The sequence below is a fragment of the Aythya fuligula genome, chromosome 7 (genome assembly GCF_009819795.1).
Source record: "Aythya fuligula isolate bAytFul2 chromosome 7, bAytFul2.pri, whole genome shotgun sequence".
In the NCBI taxonomy this organism is placed as follows: Eukaryota; Metazoa; Chordata; class Aves; order Anseriformes; family Anatidae; genus Aythya; species Aythya fuligula.
Window position 1 is genome coordinate 8,319,918 of NC_045565.1, and position 21,000 is coordinate 8,340,917.

The 21,000-nt window shown below is 38.6% G+C and overlaps 1 protein-coding gene across 2 annotated transcripts; it reads right to left on the reverse strand.

Annotated features, from left to right (window-relative positions):
* ATAD1 (ATPase family AAA domain containing 1) lies at nt 1–17,611 on the reverse strand. Of its 2 annotated transcripts, none has more exons than XM_032190982.1 (10): nt 17,547–17,611; nt 15,459–15,634; nt 13,700–13,798; nt 13,343–13,463; nt 11,487–11,687; nt 10,275–10,381; nt 7,556–7,645; nt 4,881–4,931; nt 2,026–2,162; nt 1–1,480 (listed from the first exon to the last, which is right to left on the reverse strand). In XM_032190982.1, the coding sequence occupies exons 2-10, from the start codon at nt 15,618–15,620 to the stop codon at nt 1,360–1,362; spliced, it is 1,089 nt and encodes a 362-aa protein (XP_032046873.1). In that variant the 5' UTR covers nt 15,621–15,634; nt 17,547–17,611; the 3' UTR covers nt 1–1,359. The 2 variants fall into 2 exon arrangements, with proteins under 2 accessions (XP_032046873.1, XP_032046872.1); XM_032190981.1 differs by lacking the exon at nt 17,547–17,611 and adding an exon at nt 17,171–17,293.
* Nucleotides 17,612–21,000: the final 3,389 nt, after the last annotated feature.

The following is a 21,000-nucleotide window of genomic DNA, read 5'->3' on the forward strand; positions in this document are numbered from 1 at the left end:
TACCGTATGCCAGCTGGCTCCAAGTCTTTATTTTACTTTGCAGATTGTTTCATTTTACATCACTATCTTGCTTTCAGGGCTTACCTTTCCTCTGTAGCTAGCAGAGCTGTGACACAGTGTACCTTCCCCTTGGGTTGAACAATCATGATTACATATTTGCATTAAATTTGAGCACAACATTATAAGGAGAAAATTAAATTATTTAAAACCTACTGACAATAACTTTACCAAAACACTTTGCCACTTCTTTTTTAACGCTTTGCCTTTATCACTACATAATGTTATATGAATTTACTAAACTGTTACCAGCAAGTACAGCAGAACATTTCTAAATCACATTTATAAACCTGAAATCCATTCTTCATTGCCTTCAGTTTTGCACATCAGAGCACATACGTTGACAGAGCAAAACATCAGAAAACATCTCCCCTCTCCCTAGTCAAAGTATGTGTACAAATCTTCATGGTACAATGCCACCGTGCAGCAGTGGGTCTTCCAGAGAAAATTAAATAGCAGCAAACCCTCATTACAATGAATAACAAACCAAAAAGCACAATTTCATAAAGTTTATAATATGTGGGACTTAATGAGAGACCAGTTAAGAAGATTCTACTCTACTCACATCAGAGGGAAAAACAAAAAAATAAAAAGAGCATTAAAATGCCTCAAAAAGCAGGATCATACCAAATTACAAGTATTCAAACATCTATCTGTACAGTAGTTTACCATCTTTAGTAAATGGCACCAGATTTCAAGTGGTAACGTGAGAAAAAAATAGTAACATTTCAAATTTTGCCTAGAAGCAAAATTTCTACCTTCATTATTTGCTGCTACAAGGAAGAAGTAAATGTGAATTGAGCATCGATGAATTTTTAATCTATACATCTTCTGATTTGGTTCGACTCAGGAAGTAGAAAAGATTTTCCATACTCGTTATCTACAGGTTATGTCTACATATAAAAAAATGTGTGGATATATACATTTAATACATACACACACACTCATACGTATATACACCTACTGGTAACAAATCATCTTCCCTCCACACAGGTAACCCAGTGAACCCATGCACCATATCAGAACCTGCTTTAAGGCTACACAGTGTATCGATTATGGGACAAGACACAGGCAGCTGCTCTTGGTCTGAGCTATAATTGTTCCACTTCATGATCTATTATTACGTTTTCAGTTGTGCATGACAACATTGCAATAACTTAGAATTTGTTGTATAAAAACAATTCCAGAAAGAGAACTCCCTTTTTCAGGGAACAACCCCACTCCCACCCCCTTACATTGTTTTTTGTTGATTACAGAATATAAACTAAATCACATCAGAAACTGCAAACGCACTCTTTAGTCTTAATCTAAACTAACATGCATGAAAACATTCTGAAGTGTGGCATCCTTTGATTTTCTCATCTTCTCTATCGCTCTATGGAGATCCTGCTGCTGCACAGGCCGGATTTCGTCTTCATCATGGCTTCAGAAGAATGAAAGAAAAAAAGCAAAACAACGGTTTAGGTGATGTGTGACACCTATTCCTACAATGACAACTTTAGTTCTTGAAAATAGTAATTTGACACAGATCCAACATGACACTGGAAACATGCTTCTATCTGTGCATATAGTCTACCTGCAAGTATGGGAGATAATCAAAGAAAGATCACAGCAAGTAAAGTTAACATGCATGCAAGAGTGTTATCATCATTTAAGGCTGGTAATATAATGCAATGATATTAATTCTTGTTGGTTCATGCAACCTCAAGCTTAACCCCTTGGAACAAATAGTCTTATTTTCATAGTCAAAGCGAATAAAGGTAACTTATTTGTTGATCTTTCTGTTGTACAGTGGCAGTTTGTCAAGAGAGTACCTCGTGCTTTCTGTGAATCATTGCAAGGTTTAAAAAAACCCTCTAAATTTGCAATTCAAATTAGGAAACAAATTCTAATATTTGAACAGCGTGTAGCACTAGAAGTCTTCACAATTGCTATTCAGCTATTGTATTAGAGAAGAAAGGCACATACTTGTCTTCTTCACATGCAGAATTAACGTATTCCCTGACACAGAGGAGTGCTGCATCCCGGCACATTTCTTTCAGATCACTTCCTGAGAAGCCATCAGTCTCTTTAGCAACTTCCAGGAGATCTACATGCCTGTCCACCTGTCCAAAATCAAAAGGTAACAGCTTGAAAACTCCAAAGTCATATACTTCGTTCTACAAGCACAAGATATAATCACCTCTAAGTATTTTTACTTGTCCTAAGGGTTTTCTTCCCCAATCTTGCTTTTTGGGAACTAAAAAGAAATTTATTTGATTAAGTTATGCCTTGAATCCTCCAAGTAGTTCATATCATTAAATGAAACTAATGTTTCATCTAATAAAACCCTAACGTATAAAAGTGAACAGGTAATTGAAAGCAAACCATCACATTGGTATATTCTATTACTGATGAAGTTCCCGCGCAGCTTTGGAAGCCTGTTAGATGACAAAACAGGATGACAGGGATAATGACCCAGTTTCCCAAATGCTCACACAAGTTTCCTACAACAGCTCTGCTTTTTTTTTTTGTGTGTGTGTCTGTGTGTGTTACTGAACAACTGCTCCTGTTTTATACAACCATGAAATATGGAACCTTGAGGCAAAATAACACATCTAATTCCATGCACTGCATTGGACTGAACTTGTTACAGTCAGGACCTTTTACTTATTTATCCAGTTTACACAAGCTCCTTCCAGCATATTTTTCAGTGCCCCACATTTCCTTTTCAAGAAGTTAAAGCCAACACAGTCTAACCAAAAGGCTGAAATTAAGGCGCAACTTCTAAGAGGGAAACTCTTCCATGCAATTGGCTAACTGGTGATAAAGGCAAAGCCCCAGGCATAACTATTGTTATTTTCCCGTTACCAGTCCAACCTGTGGGCTCTGCGGGATAATGCAAGAATGTGCTGACACCCACTAAGCGCTCTTCCAAACCCCACCATCCCTCCCGCTTTTCTTGAAGGACAAAGATCACAGTGATTCTGTCCTACTTGCTCAACCCCGAGCTCATACTGAAGTCCCTGCTCCCTGACTTACAACTCAGGTTTGTGTCTGGAGCCAGCCATCTGCCTCCCCAAATGTGGAAATGAAGGCAGAAGCAGCAGCTGGTTTACACCAAGGTGCCTCCTACAATCACTACAGCTTGGCTGTCTCAGTGCTTTGCTCTAAAGCATCATCCTGCACACAAACACTGAGAAGCCATCAATGGTCAGCTACAGAGCTGCCCAGCCTGGGGCTGACAGCCATCAAGAAAGGGATGCAGCAGTGTACCTGGTTAAGAACAACCAGAAAACCTGCACATTGTGTGGCAGGCATTAACAAGGATTTCCCTTCAACTCATGGAGAAGAAACAAGACTTCAAGACAGGCAGAAAAAACAGTGGGCATGACTACACCCACCATGCCCACTGTTTTTTTTCAAGCCCTTTTTTCAAGGGCTTCCAGGAAGTTTGCTACCCTGGCTGGAAATAAACTGGGCTTGAGAGACCTAATTCCCCTTCCTATGGGATAACCACTGAAGTCTGATTCCATGCAGCCCCAGCAACTGTTACTTGTGTAGCTGTGATTCACTGCCAGATGACTGGTACACTTTACATTATTTCAAGCCCATGTTCAGAAGATGATTTAGGTTTCTCTTCATGGCCATAAGGCCAAGGTGTTTCATTGACAAAGCAACGGAACAACACACTTTACTCACATGCAATGGCTGGCTGCAGTTATTTCAGGAACCCACATAAAGGTCTGTTATTTCGCACACCTTTCCTAACAACTCTTGAAAACAAGTAACGATTTGGAACCACAATTTCCAATAGCAGTTTTAATTTGTTTGAAGCTTTCTGCAAATAGGTCATCTTTTCCTCCACAACTTCTTTGGCATTCAGCATGTGTTCTGTTTTCATATGTGTATAGTATTTTGCAAGAAGCAAATATTCCAATGCTATATAAACAATCCAAAATGACCACTTGAAAAAAAAAAAAAAATCCTCAGTATCTGCCATTCACAATGATGAGGTATGATTTTTAAACCTCTGAAAAAAACAAAAAAAAACAACCACTTGTTTTTACTAATGAATGGTATTTACTAATGAATGGTATCTATTAGGATAGACCTCAATCAACAGACACCTTTCAAAATTAACCTAATGAGAATTAGTGCTGCAGACTACATTCTGTAAGACTTCAGTGGCAGGAACCTCTGATAGTACAGGTCCTGTATCCTGCCAGCAGACACTTCCGATGCACTCACAGCTACTGTTCTCCTCATTTTGTAACCCACATGGTGATATGAACACCATATATTATTTGTTAAAACATCCATAGTAGTTTTCCTCTAAAGAAAGTATGAGCCATGGCTCAAAGTGGAAAAAGCAGCACTTCAAAAAAAAAAAAAAAAAGTAACTCCTCCTTTCTTAATTAGAGCAAACAGACTACAGCTCAAGAAATTCAGTATCTTCCTGGGTGAATACTTCATGATATTCCTTTTATTGATCGAAGCAATTTTCGAACATGATTCACCTTCAGGGAGATGAATATATTATCTTGTTATATGACAAGAAAATGGAGACAGAGAAATTACATAATTTTCCTCAGAGATGGTGATTCACCAAGAAATCCGAGACTACTGCTCTGAATGAAGCTCATACTTAAACCAGTAGACAACTCTATTGCTTTAATCTTACACCACGCCTAAACCACAGAAGATTCTTAAGTTATAATCAGAAATACTCTGGTAGGTCATCTATACCTTACTACAGAACAGCCAATTATAAAACAACTCCAGAGCCTGCACTCACGAGAACAGTAATTCAGCAAATTAACCATTAAAAGAAGTCTACTTACATTTTCATTTTTCAAAATTAGCTTCAAGATTGCTTCTCGTTGTTTCAGAGCCTTAAACAAAAGAGACAAAACTTACCAGAGAACAAAAATAAACATAAGTAGGATCAATACCAAATTTGTTCCGAGTGTGCTTTCAGTTAAATTTCCGTGACAAAAACCATTCCTTCAAATGGGAGACACGATACAACTAAGTAAACCTACGTGACAGTAATTAGGCACACCACGAGGCAAAAACAGATCTAGGGTACTCTCACTCTGGGAGCACATACAATTAAACATTTGAGCATATACATTTACAGTAACTATAGGGAAAGAGAAAACGCAGTGATATATTTAGTCTGATTTTGCCTTAAATAAAAGCATCTGTCTCTGAGGATTTCCCATAATCTTTAACAAAGGGCAGACTCTCTAGATCTAGAGGATGCTTTCAATACATACTTTGCTAAATCAGATCAAGAGGATAAACTCCTATACTTAAAAAAGCAAAAACACAATAATAAATTTAATTCTACAGATCATGCTTGGGAAGTTTAAGCAATATAAATCACATACCATAATGATCTTGAAAGAAATGGCTAAGCATAGCCTTACTAACAAGCAAAAACAAAAGGCAGCGAATAAACTTTCTTGCATCTCCTAAAAACAAACTTGTCCAAAATTCACTTTCATTGTTAAAACACAAACAAAACCAACCAAACAAAATCAATAAACTAATTCCATAGACAGTCTGCATCTGACCAGATGACATTCCATCTCAAAAATATTTCTTCTATTTCCCTCTGCCTTGCAGATAATTCTTTATGGGCAATTTGGGGCATTTTCATCCCAAACCTGGTTAAACTGCAACATATTATCTATAAGGTGTTAGGTACTCCATAATAATACTACCTGTGCACACTGTCAATCCACAGCACATAAATTATCTTGGTCCTTGATAAAAGAGTTGTAACCAATCTTGGCCATATCACAAAGTACCACAGACAAGAACAAGAGGTGAGCAGTAAGTGCATGAGCTGGTTGTAGCAGGGTAAGGAAAGTTCCATACCTGTGCCCTAAACGACGCTTCCGACTTTAATTCTAGACCTCGGAGAGGAAACCGGCCTCCAAGGTAATATTCTGAGGCACAGTTACCTGCAGAAAATTCATCCTTCTAATGATTCTTGATAAAAAGATGTGGCAAAATACTAAAATGCACATCCATGCCTCTTACTAATTCAAGGAAAAGCTGAAGATGAGTAAGGTGTCTGAAACCCTATGAACAGACATCACAATAAAGGTAGTTAGTGTGCTACAAATGCTTTGTTTCAAGAAGTATCCACCCACAAGGAGTGAAAGCCTGTGCAAACAAGACAGGTCTGGGAACATGACTACTCTCTTGCACAATCAATAAGAGTTTAAATCCTTCAGTACAGTCTCTAGGTTTCTGCAAAAAAATAATAATTAAGGGTATTTCTGTAGCCAGAAGGGTATACTGACAACCACAATCCATCTTTTTCCAGTATTGATACAAAAATGTCTTGTGGTATCATTACGTGTTCAAAGGCTACTCCAATACCTTGAAAATGATGGCAATAGCAAAAAATAGTAAGGGTAAGATTGTGACAGCTGGCATAAGTGATACAGGCCTGCCTTACTGCCCATTTGTCATAAATTGTAAGGGGAATAAAAAGAGTTTTCCAGATTGCTTGCTATATCCAGCTGTGGAAAGGCTTAAGCAGAATGGAGCTTTTGGTATGCAGATTTCCTGCTTGCTTCTCTTCTTCTTGAAAACTAAGCATCTCATACGCAGAAATTATAAACAGTAGTCAAAATGTACCTGTTTCTTGGCGCCCTCCGACCTGGCTGTCACTCTACCTTGGAGGCAAGTAGCTTGTACTGGTGGGGAAGGGGAACTGCAAAGCACTAAAATAGCCACGCAGCCCATGAAGTGAGCTGCCCTTCATCTCAGTGCCACAAATGTTAAAGTTCTCTGTTTAATATGCTATTTTCTAAGATGCTTCTCCAGAATTGCTCCTTAAGCAGACAATGCACCTTTTGGTTTGTACCCTTCCTGTATCTGCCCAATACTCCCTCATGGAATTCAGCTACCTGGGTTTCCTTGCACTACAAAGAAGACAGCTAATGGAGACATCTGGTGCATTCTGAAAGACAAAACTTCAATAGCAAAGCTGCACTGGAAAACTACATAGTACTGCTAGCACCCAGAGAGAGTATTGAGTACTAACTGCTGTGTGCTGACAAAGGACACACCCTAGTCCTATGCCAAGGACTTCCTTTAGCTACACAAAAACTTACAAGAATAGTTTATTTCATACTTATTTATCTCTCAGCAAGGGAAGATGGACTGATGTCTGTTTCAGAGTGCGGCATCTAAGCCGCTTGACTTTTGTAGACAGAAAAATGGGTTGGAAGTGCTCAGGACACTTAAAGTTATTTCAGATAAAAGAATCAAGGAATCAAGTTTCTATGGGAAACCCCACCTCGAAAAGCAAAGTTCTGTGTACTTCCATGAGACTAAAAACTGATCAACATAATACCCCATCTTTATTTCTCTGGGAAAAAAAAAAAATCCCAGATGGAATTTTGTGCTGATAAAGCCATTTTGTGGCTGATAAAATACCTGCCTGTTGCTCTGATACCAGACCCACTGCTTAAGCAAAGATAACATGACTTACAGGTTGGTTGATGTGAAACCGGGTTGGCATTCTTCTCATGATAGCAGAGTCAAGATCCTGAGGACGGTTGGTAGCTCCCATCACTATTACCTGCATACATCAACAGAAGATGACTAGTTAGCCTGAAGCCTGATTTTAAAAACATCACCATGTTACAGTTTCAAAATCAAACATGTGACTCTTCCACACTTTATCAAGAACATCAGCATTTAAAGAAGTTACATAAGGCTTCTTGGTACTGATTTCAGTAACTGGATTTAAACATGCAGCTCAAGAAAGCATTGGTACCACACAGTACCATCTCAGAGGACATTTTTACATGAGTCTGAAGCCTTCTGATCTCAATCTAGAAGTTCAAACACTAAGCAGTAACCCAGAGCTTTTGCTTACAGCTGCTGGGGATGTTTATTTAGTTCCTCGTGGTCTGGAAGGAACTTGAAAAGAGACATTTTGGTAAGATATGAGAAAATGTTTAATTCTTGTGTTATGTTGAAAAAAAGAAGGGCAATCAGTTCTCCAGAATGACCAAGCTGGCAACTTTTGCAAGCACTAAAATATTGTTGTTGTTGTTTTTGTTTTGTTTCGTTTGTTTTTACATTTAAAAACAAACAAACAAACAAACAAAAAAAAAAACATTAGAAATCAAGAAGAACCTACATGCACTGGTATACTGAAAGAGCAGTACACTAGACCTGTATAAGCCAAGTTCAATACAAGGAGAGTTATTTACCTCATTTGAGTGGATTCCAGTTGTTAGTTTAAGTACAAATTTACTTCCCATTCACATCAACCTTGTTTTCTCATTTGTTATTTTAAGTTATGTACACTGTAAATACTCAGTCACAAAAGTGAAAAATGCCAGGGAAATAAATCTCTTATCAAAACAGCTTCCTGACACCCTTCTGCTCCTTTGTCTGGGGTCACTCTTCCGCAGCCAACAGCTCCTGGCCAGACCAGCTTGTGTTTTCTGCATCAGAGTCACCCTGCCACCTAGAGGCTTATTTATACGGTGGCAAATCGCTACACTGAAAAAGCCAAAAGGCTCATTTTTAGGTGGGGCTCCAGCGGTCTTAATCACAGCTGTCTAGTAAGGGTAATGCATGCAAGTTCTGTGGTCATGTACGCACGTTGAGCACTTCCTGAGCCCAAGCTGTCTCTTGCAAAGAGGCACTGCTGTACCCATGCTGTGCTTCCCAAGGGCCTGTGCTAGTGCCCAGTATTGCACCTTAAGTGTTTTTCCCTCATACAGAGCTGAGGAGCCTTCCCAGAACGGTCTGTGCCTGCAGGGTCTGCAAACATGAGCTCCCCCAGGTGTGAACACAGCTGTACGGAGCTCCCCTGCGTGCAGCCTCGAGCAGTGCAACCCTGTTTTCCAGGCACTGTGCCTGAAGTTCCATATGGACTCAAGACTACTTCCTCAGCAGGTTGAGCCCATCATAGCTTAACACACTCTTCAGGTGCAATCAACACAGGAACAAGTAACGCTAATTATAGCACTTTACAATTTTCTCATAACAGTTGGAATTTTTGTTACAGTAACAAAAGCCAAATCTAATCCTTATTCAAAGGAAATCTGTTTGGTGAGAATCAGACAGGCAACCCAAATCTCCCAAGTAAACATTTGTAATGAACACGAGAGTCCAGTGAGCTGGCTGTCAGAAATCAGACAGCACAAATGTCAAAACCACTGCTGAAAGAACACTTCCTGAATAGCAATGACATCCAAGGGAGGAGCCTGAAACATGGTATTGAAACAAAACACTCCCACTGAAAAACTCCCCAGAAACCTCAGTCAGCCACAGCATCTTCACTCAATTGTTGCACGGCATTTTACTGCAGCAACTTCCTACCATGCAGAGGCATACATGTAAGGGACAGCAATAACTTGTTCAAGCTCAGCATGCTGAACCCAAGTGGTCACTTATTGGAAAAGAGGTATTTCAAGAGACATTCAAACATTGGAAGGAATGTATGCTTGCAAGATCATCTTAGCTTCCACTAAAATATTCATACCACTAGCCTCCCACTAGCAGTAAGCAAACACTCTGCTTTAAAGCTTCTATGCACATCTATTCAGTGTCTTCTAACCATTTAAAGAAAAATCCCCTGAAAAACAGTCTTTACTATATGCTTGAGAGAGCAAGAAGAATAATTTTTATAAAGAAAAAAATGATGGGGTTCAGAGGATCAGAACTCATTCACAGATTAAAAACTCAGAACAGATTTAAAAACTTGAAAATTAAGTATTTGGAGAATAACCATCCTTTTTAAAGGCCTGAAAAAGATTGCTCCAGGTAACACTTCAAAAACATGGAGCAGGCTCTCTTCTATGCAGCATGCAAGTCATGTTTCCTGGGTGGGAGTTTTTTTTTTTTTTTTTCTTTTTTTGTCTTTTATTGTTCACAAGGTGTTTTTCAAAGCAGTTTAAAATTCCCAATTTTGGCAGCTCAAACTTTACAGCTATATTTTTGAGACTTAAGACACTTCAGAAAATAACAGCTCTTAATTTAAAACAAAACACTTACAGAAACAGTCTTCTCAAGAAGAAACACAATCTATTAATCCATCTCATCCCCATAATTCATGGGTAATCACTAATAGGTAAAGAAACTCTTTCAGCAATTACTACACATGATCTGCTACTCTTCCCAAATGATTCAACGCACAAAAGATGAGATAACAGAATCACACTGCTTTTCTTGCCATCCTCTTCACTTACCTGGCAGTTATAATCAGTGTCCAGTCCATCCCACAGACTCATGAACTGAGCTTTCATCATAGCTGTAGCTTCATGGTCAGAACTCGAACGACTTCGTAAGAAGGAATCTGTATTAAAGGAATCAGTGAAACAGCTGACTTTCAATCCTGCCACTGAAACTATGCTGTTTGGTTTCTTATGTGCAGACTGATTCTACTCTCTGTCTTACAAGTACTTTTAAAATGAATGCTGTCAAGAAAGGGAAAGTATTTATTACAACGAATAGGATAGTGGAATTTTACCACATTTTTAAGCACATCTTTTAAGTTATATCACATACGTATGTAACTATCACATGGGACTGTCCCAAATCTTGTGATCCAAATTTTCATTTTCCTGAATGGAAACTTAACTTTCACCTCAATTTCTTATGCAGAGATGGACGCATTCAGAGTCTGGCAAGTTAGAAATCACCAAAGCACACAAGAACAGCAAATTGCAGGACTGATATGAAGTAGGCTATATACTTCGCTATGCAGAGCTCTAGCTTTGCTACAGGTTGCCTTAAGAATTTCCAGCAGCTATGGAAAAGCACATTTTTCATACCTATAGGAAGGAAAAAAAGCATCCTATGAAAGTAGCCTCTTTGATGCTCCCTTTCCGCAAACTGCAAAACACACTGTTAAATGCCAATGATATGAATAAATGAACAATTTTAACTAGACTGCTTACAGCAACTTAAATACTAATGTGACAAGCTCTAATGCACTGAACAACTGGCAACTTCGCTGCCTTCCTAGCCGAAGTTCCCCTCCTACTTCCGTAGCCTGTCTAATTAGATTATTATTCCTGAGCTCTTCTAATCCCATATTTTATTTCCCATTATGTGCCCTCATGGAAAAAAGTTATTCAGTGTTGAAATGTATCTGGTGATAGCTTTCCCTTTATAAAGAAAGGCTTTCCACACGAATCTTAGCCTAACCAAAAATAAGCAGCAACTTGTTCTACTTGTAATTTCCTCCACTAGCAAATAAAAAAAAAAAGAGAAATAAACGAAGTACATTGTTTTTCCTACTATGTCACCATTACTTTTCAATACTACTTTTATTACTAAACTTTGTTCCATTATCAGTCTTTTAAGAAACAGGTGACAACGGCTCAATATAACCATCAACTCAAACCTACAGCCTAATGCCACTCTGCTACAGTTACTTAAAAAACACAGATTTTTACCTATTTCATCAATAAAAATGATGGATGGTTGGAGCTTTATAGCAAGGGAGAAGACAGCAGCAGCCAGTTTTTGAGACTCTCCATACCATTTGTCAGTCAGCGTTGAAGGCTGGAGATTAATAAATCGACAGCCTGCTTCCTTTGCTGTAGCCTTGGCGATCAATGTTTTGCCACAACCAGGAGGGCCATAGAGAAGTACTCCTGAAAAAGTCACAGTGTTAATGTTCTCTGGTTGCAGTACAGAAAACATGTTTTGGCACAACAGACATGAGAGGGTCCAGGCTTGTATTTTGTCCAAGTTTTAAAAGACAAGACATCAAGTTATACAGTGCTCCATCAAATCAAACACAGACATTTTAGTTATTTCAGAGAGCCTTATTTTAAGATTAAAGCTAAGACTGTCCAAAAGTGGATGAATATGGTGAAATTTAGAGGAAACTTGTCTGAGAGATGACTGTTTTATTACAGGGACTGTAAATGTAATGTAATATTAAAAACATTTTTTATAAGCATTTGATAAGCCTTATTTACAGTTCATTTCAATTTTGCTGAGAAAGTTTAGCACAAAGGGGTTAAACAAAAATAGAGCCCACAAACATTTTAAACAAATCACACACAATAAAAGCATGACATCTCATGTTATTTTTAAAACTTTTCATATTGAAAGAAACTTGTCATATTGAAAGAATTCACAGTAATATTTTTCTAACATAGTTGTAAAGAAAACAATGTAAAAAAAAAAAAGGTCAATTCTGAAAAAAAAAAATTACCTTTTTTTTCTGCTTATGCAATTGATGACCACAAGAATAACTAATCTGAAAAAATGATTTCCTATTAACATATGATGCAAGTGACTATGAAAACAGGAGAGCTTGTCCTATATGGAAAGTATGCTTTAAAATATAAATAAATACAAAATAAATTTCCCTTTCACTTATTAGATCATGACACTAAAATAATTTTCCAAACAGTTTCAGTTTGTGACTTAAACAGATAGGAGCCTGGAAAAAGCTAAACTAGTTATAGAACTGTTTCGTTTTTCATCTTTTTGTTCACAAAACAAGGAAGAGACGGTTACAGATATGCAATTAATACAGACAGTAATTAATTGTTTTCAGAAAATTCCAGGGATCAGAACGTTAAAAATAAACTTTCTTATTGTGTGCAACATTTTAGATTTAAATTCTTTGTTTTCTGTAACATGCAACAAATATGGCCAGAAGCTTTCTAGTGCAGATGGTCCAATTTCCGTTTTACTGTTGGAAATTTAATTTGTCACCCAACAGTTTCCTTACTGCCTCAATACTGTCCAATTCAACTCCAACAAAAAAAAAAAAATCAATGGATCTCCAAAACGAAAATGGTATGTCTGTCTCTGAATGACTGGAATTTCCATAACTAGAACAAAGACCAACATTTTAAAGACTAGAGAGCTTTGTAAAACATTAGCTTAAAACAAGTTTTCGTGTTTATAACTTACATTTCCATGATACCATAAAAATATTAATAAGTGTACAAAGTTGTACAGTAGAGTTATAGCTCACCTTGGTCAAAAGGCAAAATGAGGTATAAAAATAATCCCCAATTTAGGCAATTAAAAATGCAGATTACATAGATTAATTCATCAAAATGCAACTAAAATCAATTATCACTTCGTAGTTAAGATAAAACATTCACTAAAATTTGAATTCATGGCAGTAGAAGAGGAAAAACCCTTAGGTTCAGACCTAATTGTTACAATTTGGATAACTGTCAACCCACTTCCTCTTTCTTTTCTAGGTAATTCTAACCTTTCTCTTTTTATTATTATTATTTTTTAAATACCAGCATATGAATTCATAACATTTCCTTCCTACCTTTTGGTGGCTGTAAGAGCCTGGAATTCTCAAACAAGTATTTCTTCTTGATGGGCAAGATGACAGTGTCTTTCAAATCTGTAATAACATCATCTAGGCCTGCTATATCATTCCAGGTTACCTGATATGGAAACACAGTATTAGAAATTATTGAGGGGGATAAGAAATTAAAAGAAAGTTGAAAGAAAGCTTTATTCTTCATGATGCTACCTTAGTTTCAAACTACAGAAATATTTTCTGTGTATTTTTATGGATACGTATATATGCCAAATATCATCCAAATAACAACAACAACAAAATAGTATCTTCCATGTCCAAAGTGCTTTTATAGGAATAAAATGGAAAACAATTTCTTACGTGCATGCTTAGTGGGTCTACAAGATGTGCAGCGATACTCATTTCATATTCAGTAAGCTTGACATTTTTCACTCCGATTTGCTTCATTAGCTTTTCAGCCTAAGGGAAATAAAACACCAAGAAAATCAGAGGAACAAATACATAACAATTCAAAAATATTTTTAAAGAACTGCTACTTGGAGTCTGAAGGTTAGAAATAAGAACTATAAGCTTCTCAGTAAGTCACATTTGACAAGAAACTAGATCTTTGTGAAGAGGAAAGCTCTGCTATTTCCAAATGTCTTGCTGTCACCTGAGCAAAACTAAATCACGTCTCAGTTCCCATCAGGTAAGTGTCACACCAACCCTCCCACTGCCCCAGACCTACAAGTCATTTATTATAACCTGAAAAGCTACCAAAACAAACATTAACACACTGACTTTGCTGATCAGAACAGGGCTAGCACACAGGTAACCTCAGTACACTTCCATAATATGTGAGTTTCCAAAGCTGATAGAGACATGTTACACTTAAAAAAAAAAAAAAAAAAAGCCAAGGAGTCCTTAATTCTTTAGAAACTTTGTATAGGATTCAGACAAACTGCCTGAAACTTGTTATTAAAGAGAACTCTATAGTTCCTTCACATGCTTATATTATCTTCATATCCCTACAAATAACACACATACACTTTAATGGAAAATATCATTTGTGTCATTGTAAAAAGCAAACACCCAACCTTCTGTCCCCAACACCACTGTATCATTGACAGAGAATGATGTATTTTCAAGGAAACAAAAAAAGATACTGTACAGAGGCCAGTCATTCTTTCTATGTATTCAATGTTGTTTTTTTTTTTTTTTTCCCCAATTTAAAAGGAAAAGTCATTTATTGTGTCAACACACTTTCGCAATTCAGTTTCTCTTTACACTCAAACTTGTGGTTAGGTCTGACATGATTTTGGGATATTGCAGCCTTATATAATAGCTGGCAGTAGCACAGATTGTGAAAGCTGATTTTTAAAATGAGGCTTTTTCTTTTTTTTTTTTACTGAAGACTTCATTAAAAAAACAAACAAACAAAAAAAAACACAACACTTAAGTTGCTCAAAACTGCAGTTTGGATTTTTGAAATTTGTGTCAGACAGAAGCAAAAAAAGTTGAAGCGACATTTGCTTCAATACTTTCCAAAGGAAACCTTCGGCGTTTGGTTCAGAAATGCACCTAAATCTTCTCTGAGAGCATTAACTCCCATGAGCATCTCATTCAAGTACAGCATAAGGAATGAGGCTTGTCACTTTTCTTCTCCCATTTGCAAGGCATTTTGACTGCTGCTGGGTGGAGAGAAAAGGTGCAAACCATTCCTAAAAAGGCATTTGTACAGCAGTGTCCCTCATTGTCACGAGTAATTAAGTTATTTCTGGTCAAGGTTTTAAAAAGCAACTGAGAGCATTATTTAATGCAACTGCTGCTTAGCAAAGCTGTCAGAAGCAGAAGAGGTATTGAGACCACACACTTGCACATAATTAGAGAGGCAACATCAAACTGCAGTTCAGCAGTTTTTCTAAAACTAAAAGCTAAACCCTTAAACTTGTTGTAAAATGTAAATACTGAAAACACTAATAGCTTGGATCCTGAGATTTACTAAAATAAAATACACATCTGGTTTTGTTGATTACTTCAGTGGTTATTCCCAGTCCAGTTTACAGTTAGCAGATTTCTCTGTCTGAGCAGTAATAAATGAAACAGTATTTCACAAAAGTACTTACGAATAAAATCCTACCTGTTTCTGAGCTTCTACTTTTTGCTTTCTGGTTGGATCAATGGCATCAACCATCCATTTAATGGTAAAGTACGTTACAGCACCAAATATCGTTAAACGAAAAATTAATCCGACCACTTCATTCCGGCTCAGGGGGCGTGAGAAGGTTTCAGCATGTACCATTTTGCCTTTTAACACTAAATGAAAAAAAAGCAATGGAGAGAGAGAAAGAAAAAAAAAAAAAAGTAAAACTGAGAAGATGTCTACCTTAGTTTTCATAAAATGGTGTTTAAATATATTTCCAGGCAGACAGAGAGCATGAAGTTTACCACGTAGTTATCATGAAGTACCTGAACAACAGCACAGTGCCAATACATAAAACTGGGTAAGGTTAAAACATGAAGCGCTAAGTATAACGATGACATGGTTTCACTTCCACTTCCAGGAAGCAGAGGGCAAAGGACAACAGCAATCTGAGGCCTAATTTCTTGACTGATTACATACAAAATGGTCTCCATCTCAGTCTTCCGTTAAGAAATCAGCATTCCTTTCAGCTCCATAATACTTTGCTAAGAAAGATCACTTTATTTCAGCGTCAAGCTTGCATTCCCATTAAAACTGAAGTTATCTGACTGTTATTGGCCTAAGAATATTGGCCTAAGAAAATTGGCCTCCTTTGTCATGGAGACAAAGATAAATACATTACTTAAACTAACTGTTGTGTTTTATTTTTTTCCCTAAGAGGAAGCTTTAAGGAAAGGCACTGAATTGTCACATTCAATGAAGATTGACAATTTCTATTCAGATATAATGAGGTTAAGAGCTGGAGCCTGCACCTAGCAGAATGTATTATTCTGTGTTAATAATAACCCTGGAAAACTGAAAAAGCTGGATGTGGCACAGAGTTATCAAGGGACAAGGCTGGCTGCTGCACCATCCAGAAAGTATAACACCTTCACATTACAGTAGTGTGCTGCAGAGAGGAAAATTCTTCCTAAACCATACAAAAACGCCTTAAAAATTGGGGTCCTCTTCCCTTAATCTACTTTCCACTGAATTTGTGGGTTTCCATACAAGAATGCCTATAGTCCTACTCATTCACTGCCTGATTTTCCTGCTGCAAGGGCAATTCCTTTTGGCAGCTTTATCCATTCCTTGGCTAACCTCCAAACAGAGCTGTCAGCCAGGGGAAAGCTGGACTACCCAAATATCCTTGAATTCCCCTGCTCTTGGCTAGTAGTCACATTATGTTGACCCTGTATTAAAATAATGGCAACAACAGTGCCATACCATGGACTTTCTTTGCAAAAAATTGCAAATACAAATTCCAATGCTGGAATCAGTAGAAGCATCCTGACACATTCACCCAAGTCAGTCAAAAGCTCACTGCTATATTCCAGCGGCGACCACCAAAACAATTCAGTTGGGTTTTTTTGTTGTTTTTTTGTTGTTTTGTTTTTTTTTTAACACCCTTCACCCCCTAAATTCTAGGAATTAAAAAAATTAAGATCGTTTCTGCACGTATCTACTTGGAAATCAAATAAAATTCGCCTGTTTAGCATCTAAGCAAGTCATGGAAGCCAGTAGATTCAACACATTCTATTAAGCTTGATTTATTAAAACAAAAAGGCTATATATTCACTGAACAAGAAAACTGGGCCCCAACACCCCTAAAAACATCCAAAACAACCAATAAGGCCAGCAAACAGCCCAACCAACACCACGTCTCTCACCCAAACCTTGCCGAACAGCCATTTTAAGGGAAAGGGTACGCTCAAAACCCTCGCCTCAACTTTCCCGGCGTGTCCTCTCCTCAGCGGCGGCTGCGGCACGGGGAAGGCGAGGGCAGCGGTCGGGCAGCTCTCTGCAGCCCCGCACGGCTACCGGCACATCCCCACCCTCAGCGGGGGACAACGCCTCCTTCCTCCCCCGCGCCCCCCGTGCTCGCACCGAGAAGCTTCTCGGCCGGAACGCGGCACCGGGCCCGGGCCCGGGCCCGCCGAGGACGCGCCGAGGGCAGCGGGAGGGCCGTGCCGGGCCGGCTGCCGCGACCTTGCCGCCGCCGGGCGGGTGTCGCCGAGGCGGCCGCGGACCCGCTCGCTCACCCACCTGCCCGCCCCTCCGGGCCGATGTCTGCGACGCGCGGCTCCCAGCGCGGCGGCGGCCGTCCAGGCGGAGGCGGAGGAGGAGGAGGGGGGAGGGGGGAGGGGGGAGGGGGGAGGGGGGAGGAGGAGGGGGAGGTGGCGGCGCGGCCCCGAGGTTCCCCGCTCCGGCCGGCTGCCGCCGCCCCGCACAAAGGTTCCGCCCGCCGGGCAGCGCCGCTAACGGCCGGCGGCCCCGGCTGGGAGCGGCCCTCGGCTCCTCGCTTGGGTACCGCATGGTCGTGCTGAACGTGGACAGTTCATGAAAATTCAGCTTTCTTCACGCGCCTTCCAGGCCCCTGTCCTCTCACATTTCGAGTTTTTGCCGCAATTCAACGTCCCACGCCACAGAACAACACAGGTGGCCAGTAACCAAGGCAGTGCGGCACAGGAGGTCATGGCCATCGTGCAATGATAAAATGGCACAATTGTCCAGTATATACAGATACGGATATATAAAAACATATAGAATGACAAAAAAAAAAATGTATGTTTAACAAATGGATCAGTTTCTGAACTCTCCTCACTCCTAGAGCTATCAGTGTAGATGGGCCACCTGAATTTCAAGATACACACGTTTACAGAAAAAAAATAAATCTTAAAAATGTGTACGAAATAGTAATCTTGGTATCATTCAAGAAATAAAAAATTCCACACTATCTCAGTTCTGAACTGACCGGTAAAGAAGTAAATAAGCAGCCTAACCAGGAAGTACAAAATATCTACCTAAAATAAAACTGATTAGGAAGAGCTATTGATTGGTCGGTTAAATAGTAGGTATGTGCTGCAGCTTCCCAGCACCAGGGCAGTGTTTTCCTGCAGGATTGAGCCAATTGAGGGAGCTGGAATCAAGCTGGGACGGATATGCAAGAAAACCTGCATCAGGATGGGAGTCCAGCCAAGTGCCTGCAGAGGAACCCAGTACTTCCAGAGGTTGAAATGTCCTCCATCCATTAAGAAGCTATGGTGGTAATTCTTCCTTTATATTCCCAGTGATGTCTTTCATGTCGATTCCATGTTAATTACTTTATACATCCTTTTTTGTTGTTTTCCCATTACGTGGCCTGTTTTTTTGTTCTAACTTTTCTTTAAACGTTATTCTACATCCTGTTGCATTTGGCTATTCTCACTTTTCCTGGTTTATAACCTAAGGTTTTTTTCCAGTACTTGCTTTTTCTTCCTGCTGCTTTCAGGTTTGCTTTCTGAAGGATCAGTTTAAGCTCCTCCCATAATAGCAGAATAACCCCAAGCCCTCGGAGCAGCATCTGTTTTTAAAAGGAAGCCATTTATTTATCACTGAACTTGTAAAACTTTCATAGCAAAGATGTGTCTTTGTCTTGAAGAAATGTTGTTTGGATTGGACCTCAGGAGGTCCCTTGTCCAGGGTAAAATTAGGGAATGTATAATTCAACCATATCTATACTTTCACTTAGAAGGTGTATGCAAACAGAACAACCCAAAGCTTGCAAGTTAACATCAGTTGGCTGATTTCAGATGCTACTGGGATACATCAGAATTAAGATCATCTACATTTAATAATTAATGAGCAGTTTATTTAGAAGTACTGAGGTAAAAGACTTTCAAAAAATTCCAATTTGCATTGCAAATTAAAATAGTAACTTCAAACAATGTATCAGGAAAATGTTGAGAAAAAGGTTAAAACAAGGAGATCTTTCTAGTGAATGTGATTACTCAGATGTTTTGGCAAATTGTATTTTGTTGTCTTCTACCCTTCTGCTCTTTTTTTTTTTTTTTTTTTTTTTTTTTTTGTGTGTGATACAGCCTTATGACTATGTTTTATTCTTACCTGTAATTCATACATTGTTCAAGGACTTGATAACAAAATTCAGCTAGCTCACTTGGAATTCTGTTTTTCAAGAGCTTTTTATACAACAGTATTTTCTTATGAAGCATTTTTAACTGTCATCCCTTGTACACAAATGCAGGAACTACTTCACCTACAGACAAGTCAACTGTGTGCCTACTGGGTATAACAGCCTGTGGAACAGATCTGCTGCTTCTGGTCTTTAATTTCTTCTTCACCACACCTGTTCCATGCAGTGTCACCTCAGGTAAAGTATGTCACAGCTGATCTGTCTGTACTGAATACCCAGGCATTCTCTGCAGTGACCCAAGTGGGATGTGATCTGTCCCGTCGAAACCATCTGACATTACATCAGTGGTGTTTTCATCATTAAATCAACACACGAAAAAAATACTCAAGTTCTCAAAATGATTGTGATTTTACCAGAGTAGTTGCATGAGAAATTTCAGTTTGTTTCTACTTATTAGATCAATATAACCTACATTAACAACAACAATAACAAAAAAGGTTTTGAAACAACTTTAGCTTCTTCAGCAGTACTGGAGGTTTCTCTTTTATTGTTCTGTGTGCTATAGCTCTCCCAAATAAGAAATGTATTTTATCAGAAAATAAATGTATCAATGTCTAAATTGATTTACAGAAGGACTTCCTTTTTCTGCTGCTTCTCCAACCTTTAATGGATGATTATCTTATAGACAATATATATTTTTTAAGTCTGTGTAGAACAGGTGAACAGTTTCCCCTTGATGATTTAATAGTGAAGTAGATATAATCAGTGATGCTGACAGCTTTATTATTTATTTGAGGCTTACACTAGTTCTTATAATTGTCCCTCTTGAATAGGAAAAGGATAATCAATCATTTCACTGCAAGCATTTCGTGCACTAGGCAAATACTATTGTGTTTGAATCACCGATATTGTAGGAAAATATTTAGGACCCTTCTGTTTATTCTCCCACTCTTAAAAAATGACATCTGTTTTGTTGCAATTAAGGATAAATGCAAACACACACTAAAGTAATAAAACCTACATTTTCTCACTGCTATTTGACAGCTCTAGCATGAACCTTTGAAAGAAATCCTCTGATGAATTACATGTAAAAAATTTTTAATGAGTGATACAATTTTTCAGAAGTCAAGCAGGGTCAGGTTGAAGGTGAGGTTGATGTCTCACTGATACTCTGTGGAATCCATATGTTGCATTGGGCTCTGTTTTTTTTTCTCACAATACTGAGAGACTATTATTCCTTGAACAAGTATTTCTTTAAAATGGTGGGAAATACCAAATTCATCCTGCTTTACTAAACAGTTTCAAAACCTTTATGTTTTCAGCCTTCATCTCAACATTAGGACTTACTCTCAAACCTGATCCTACTAATGCCCCCATACCTTTAGTGTAACTGGAGCTCTCCCTGTTTGCAGAGATCTGACCTTGGCGAGGCGTTTCCACGCACCAAGCTGATGTGGAGCTGCTTAGTGCAGAGCCATGAGACACTATCAGCCTACCGCTGACTGTGTGTCTTTCCAGTGTTAATGAGAGCTGGGCCTTAGTTTTCAATTGATATCTTCCTGTAAAAGTATGTCTGAAAGAAAAATG

Bases quoted from the DNA above. Each gene is read 5' to 3' on its own strand.
- ATAD1 (XM_032190981.1), bottom strand. From the start codon at position 17,192: ATGGCTGTTCGGCAAGGTTTGG. The intron at 10,382-11,486 runs GTAAAAATCTGT...CCTTTAATACAG, and splicing joins CATTTTTATTGATGAAATAG to ATTCCTTCTTACGAAGTCGT. The intron at 4,932-7,555 runs GTAAGTCATGTT...CTTTTGTTTAAG, and splicing joins GGTTTCACATCAACCAACCT to GCTCTGAAACAACGAGAAGC.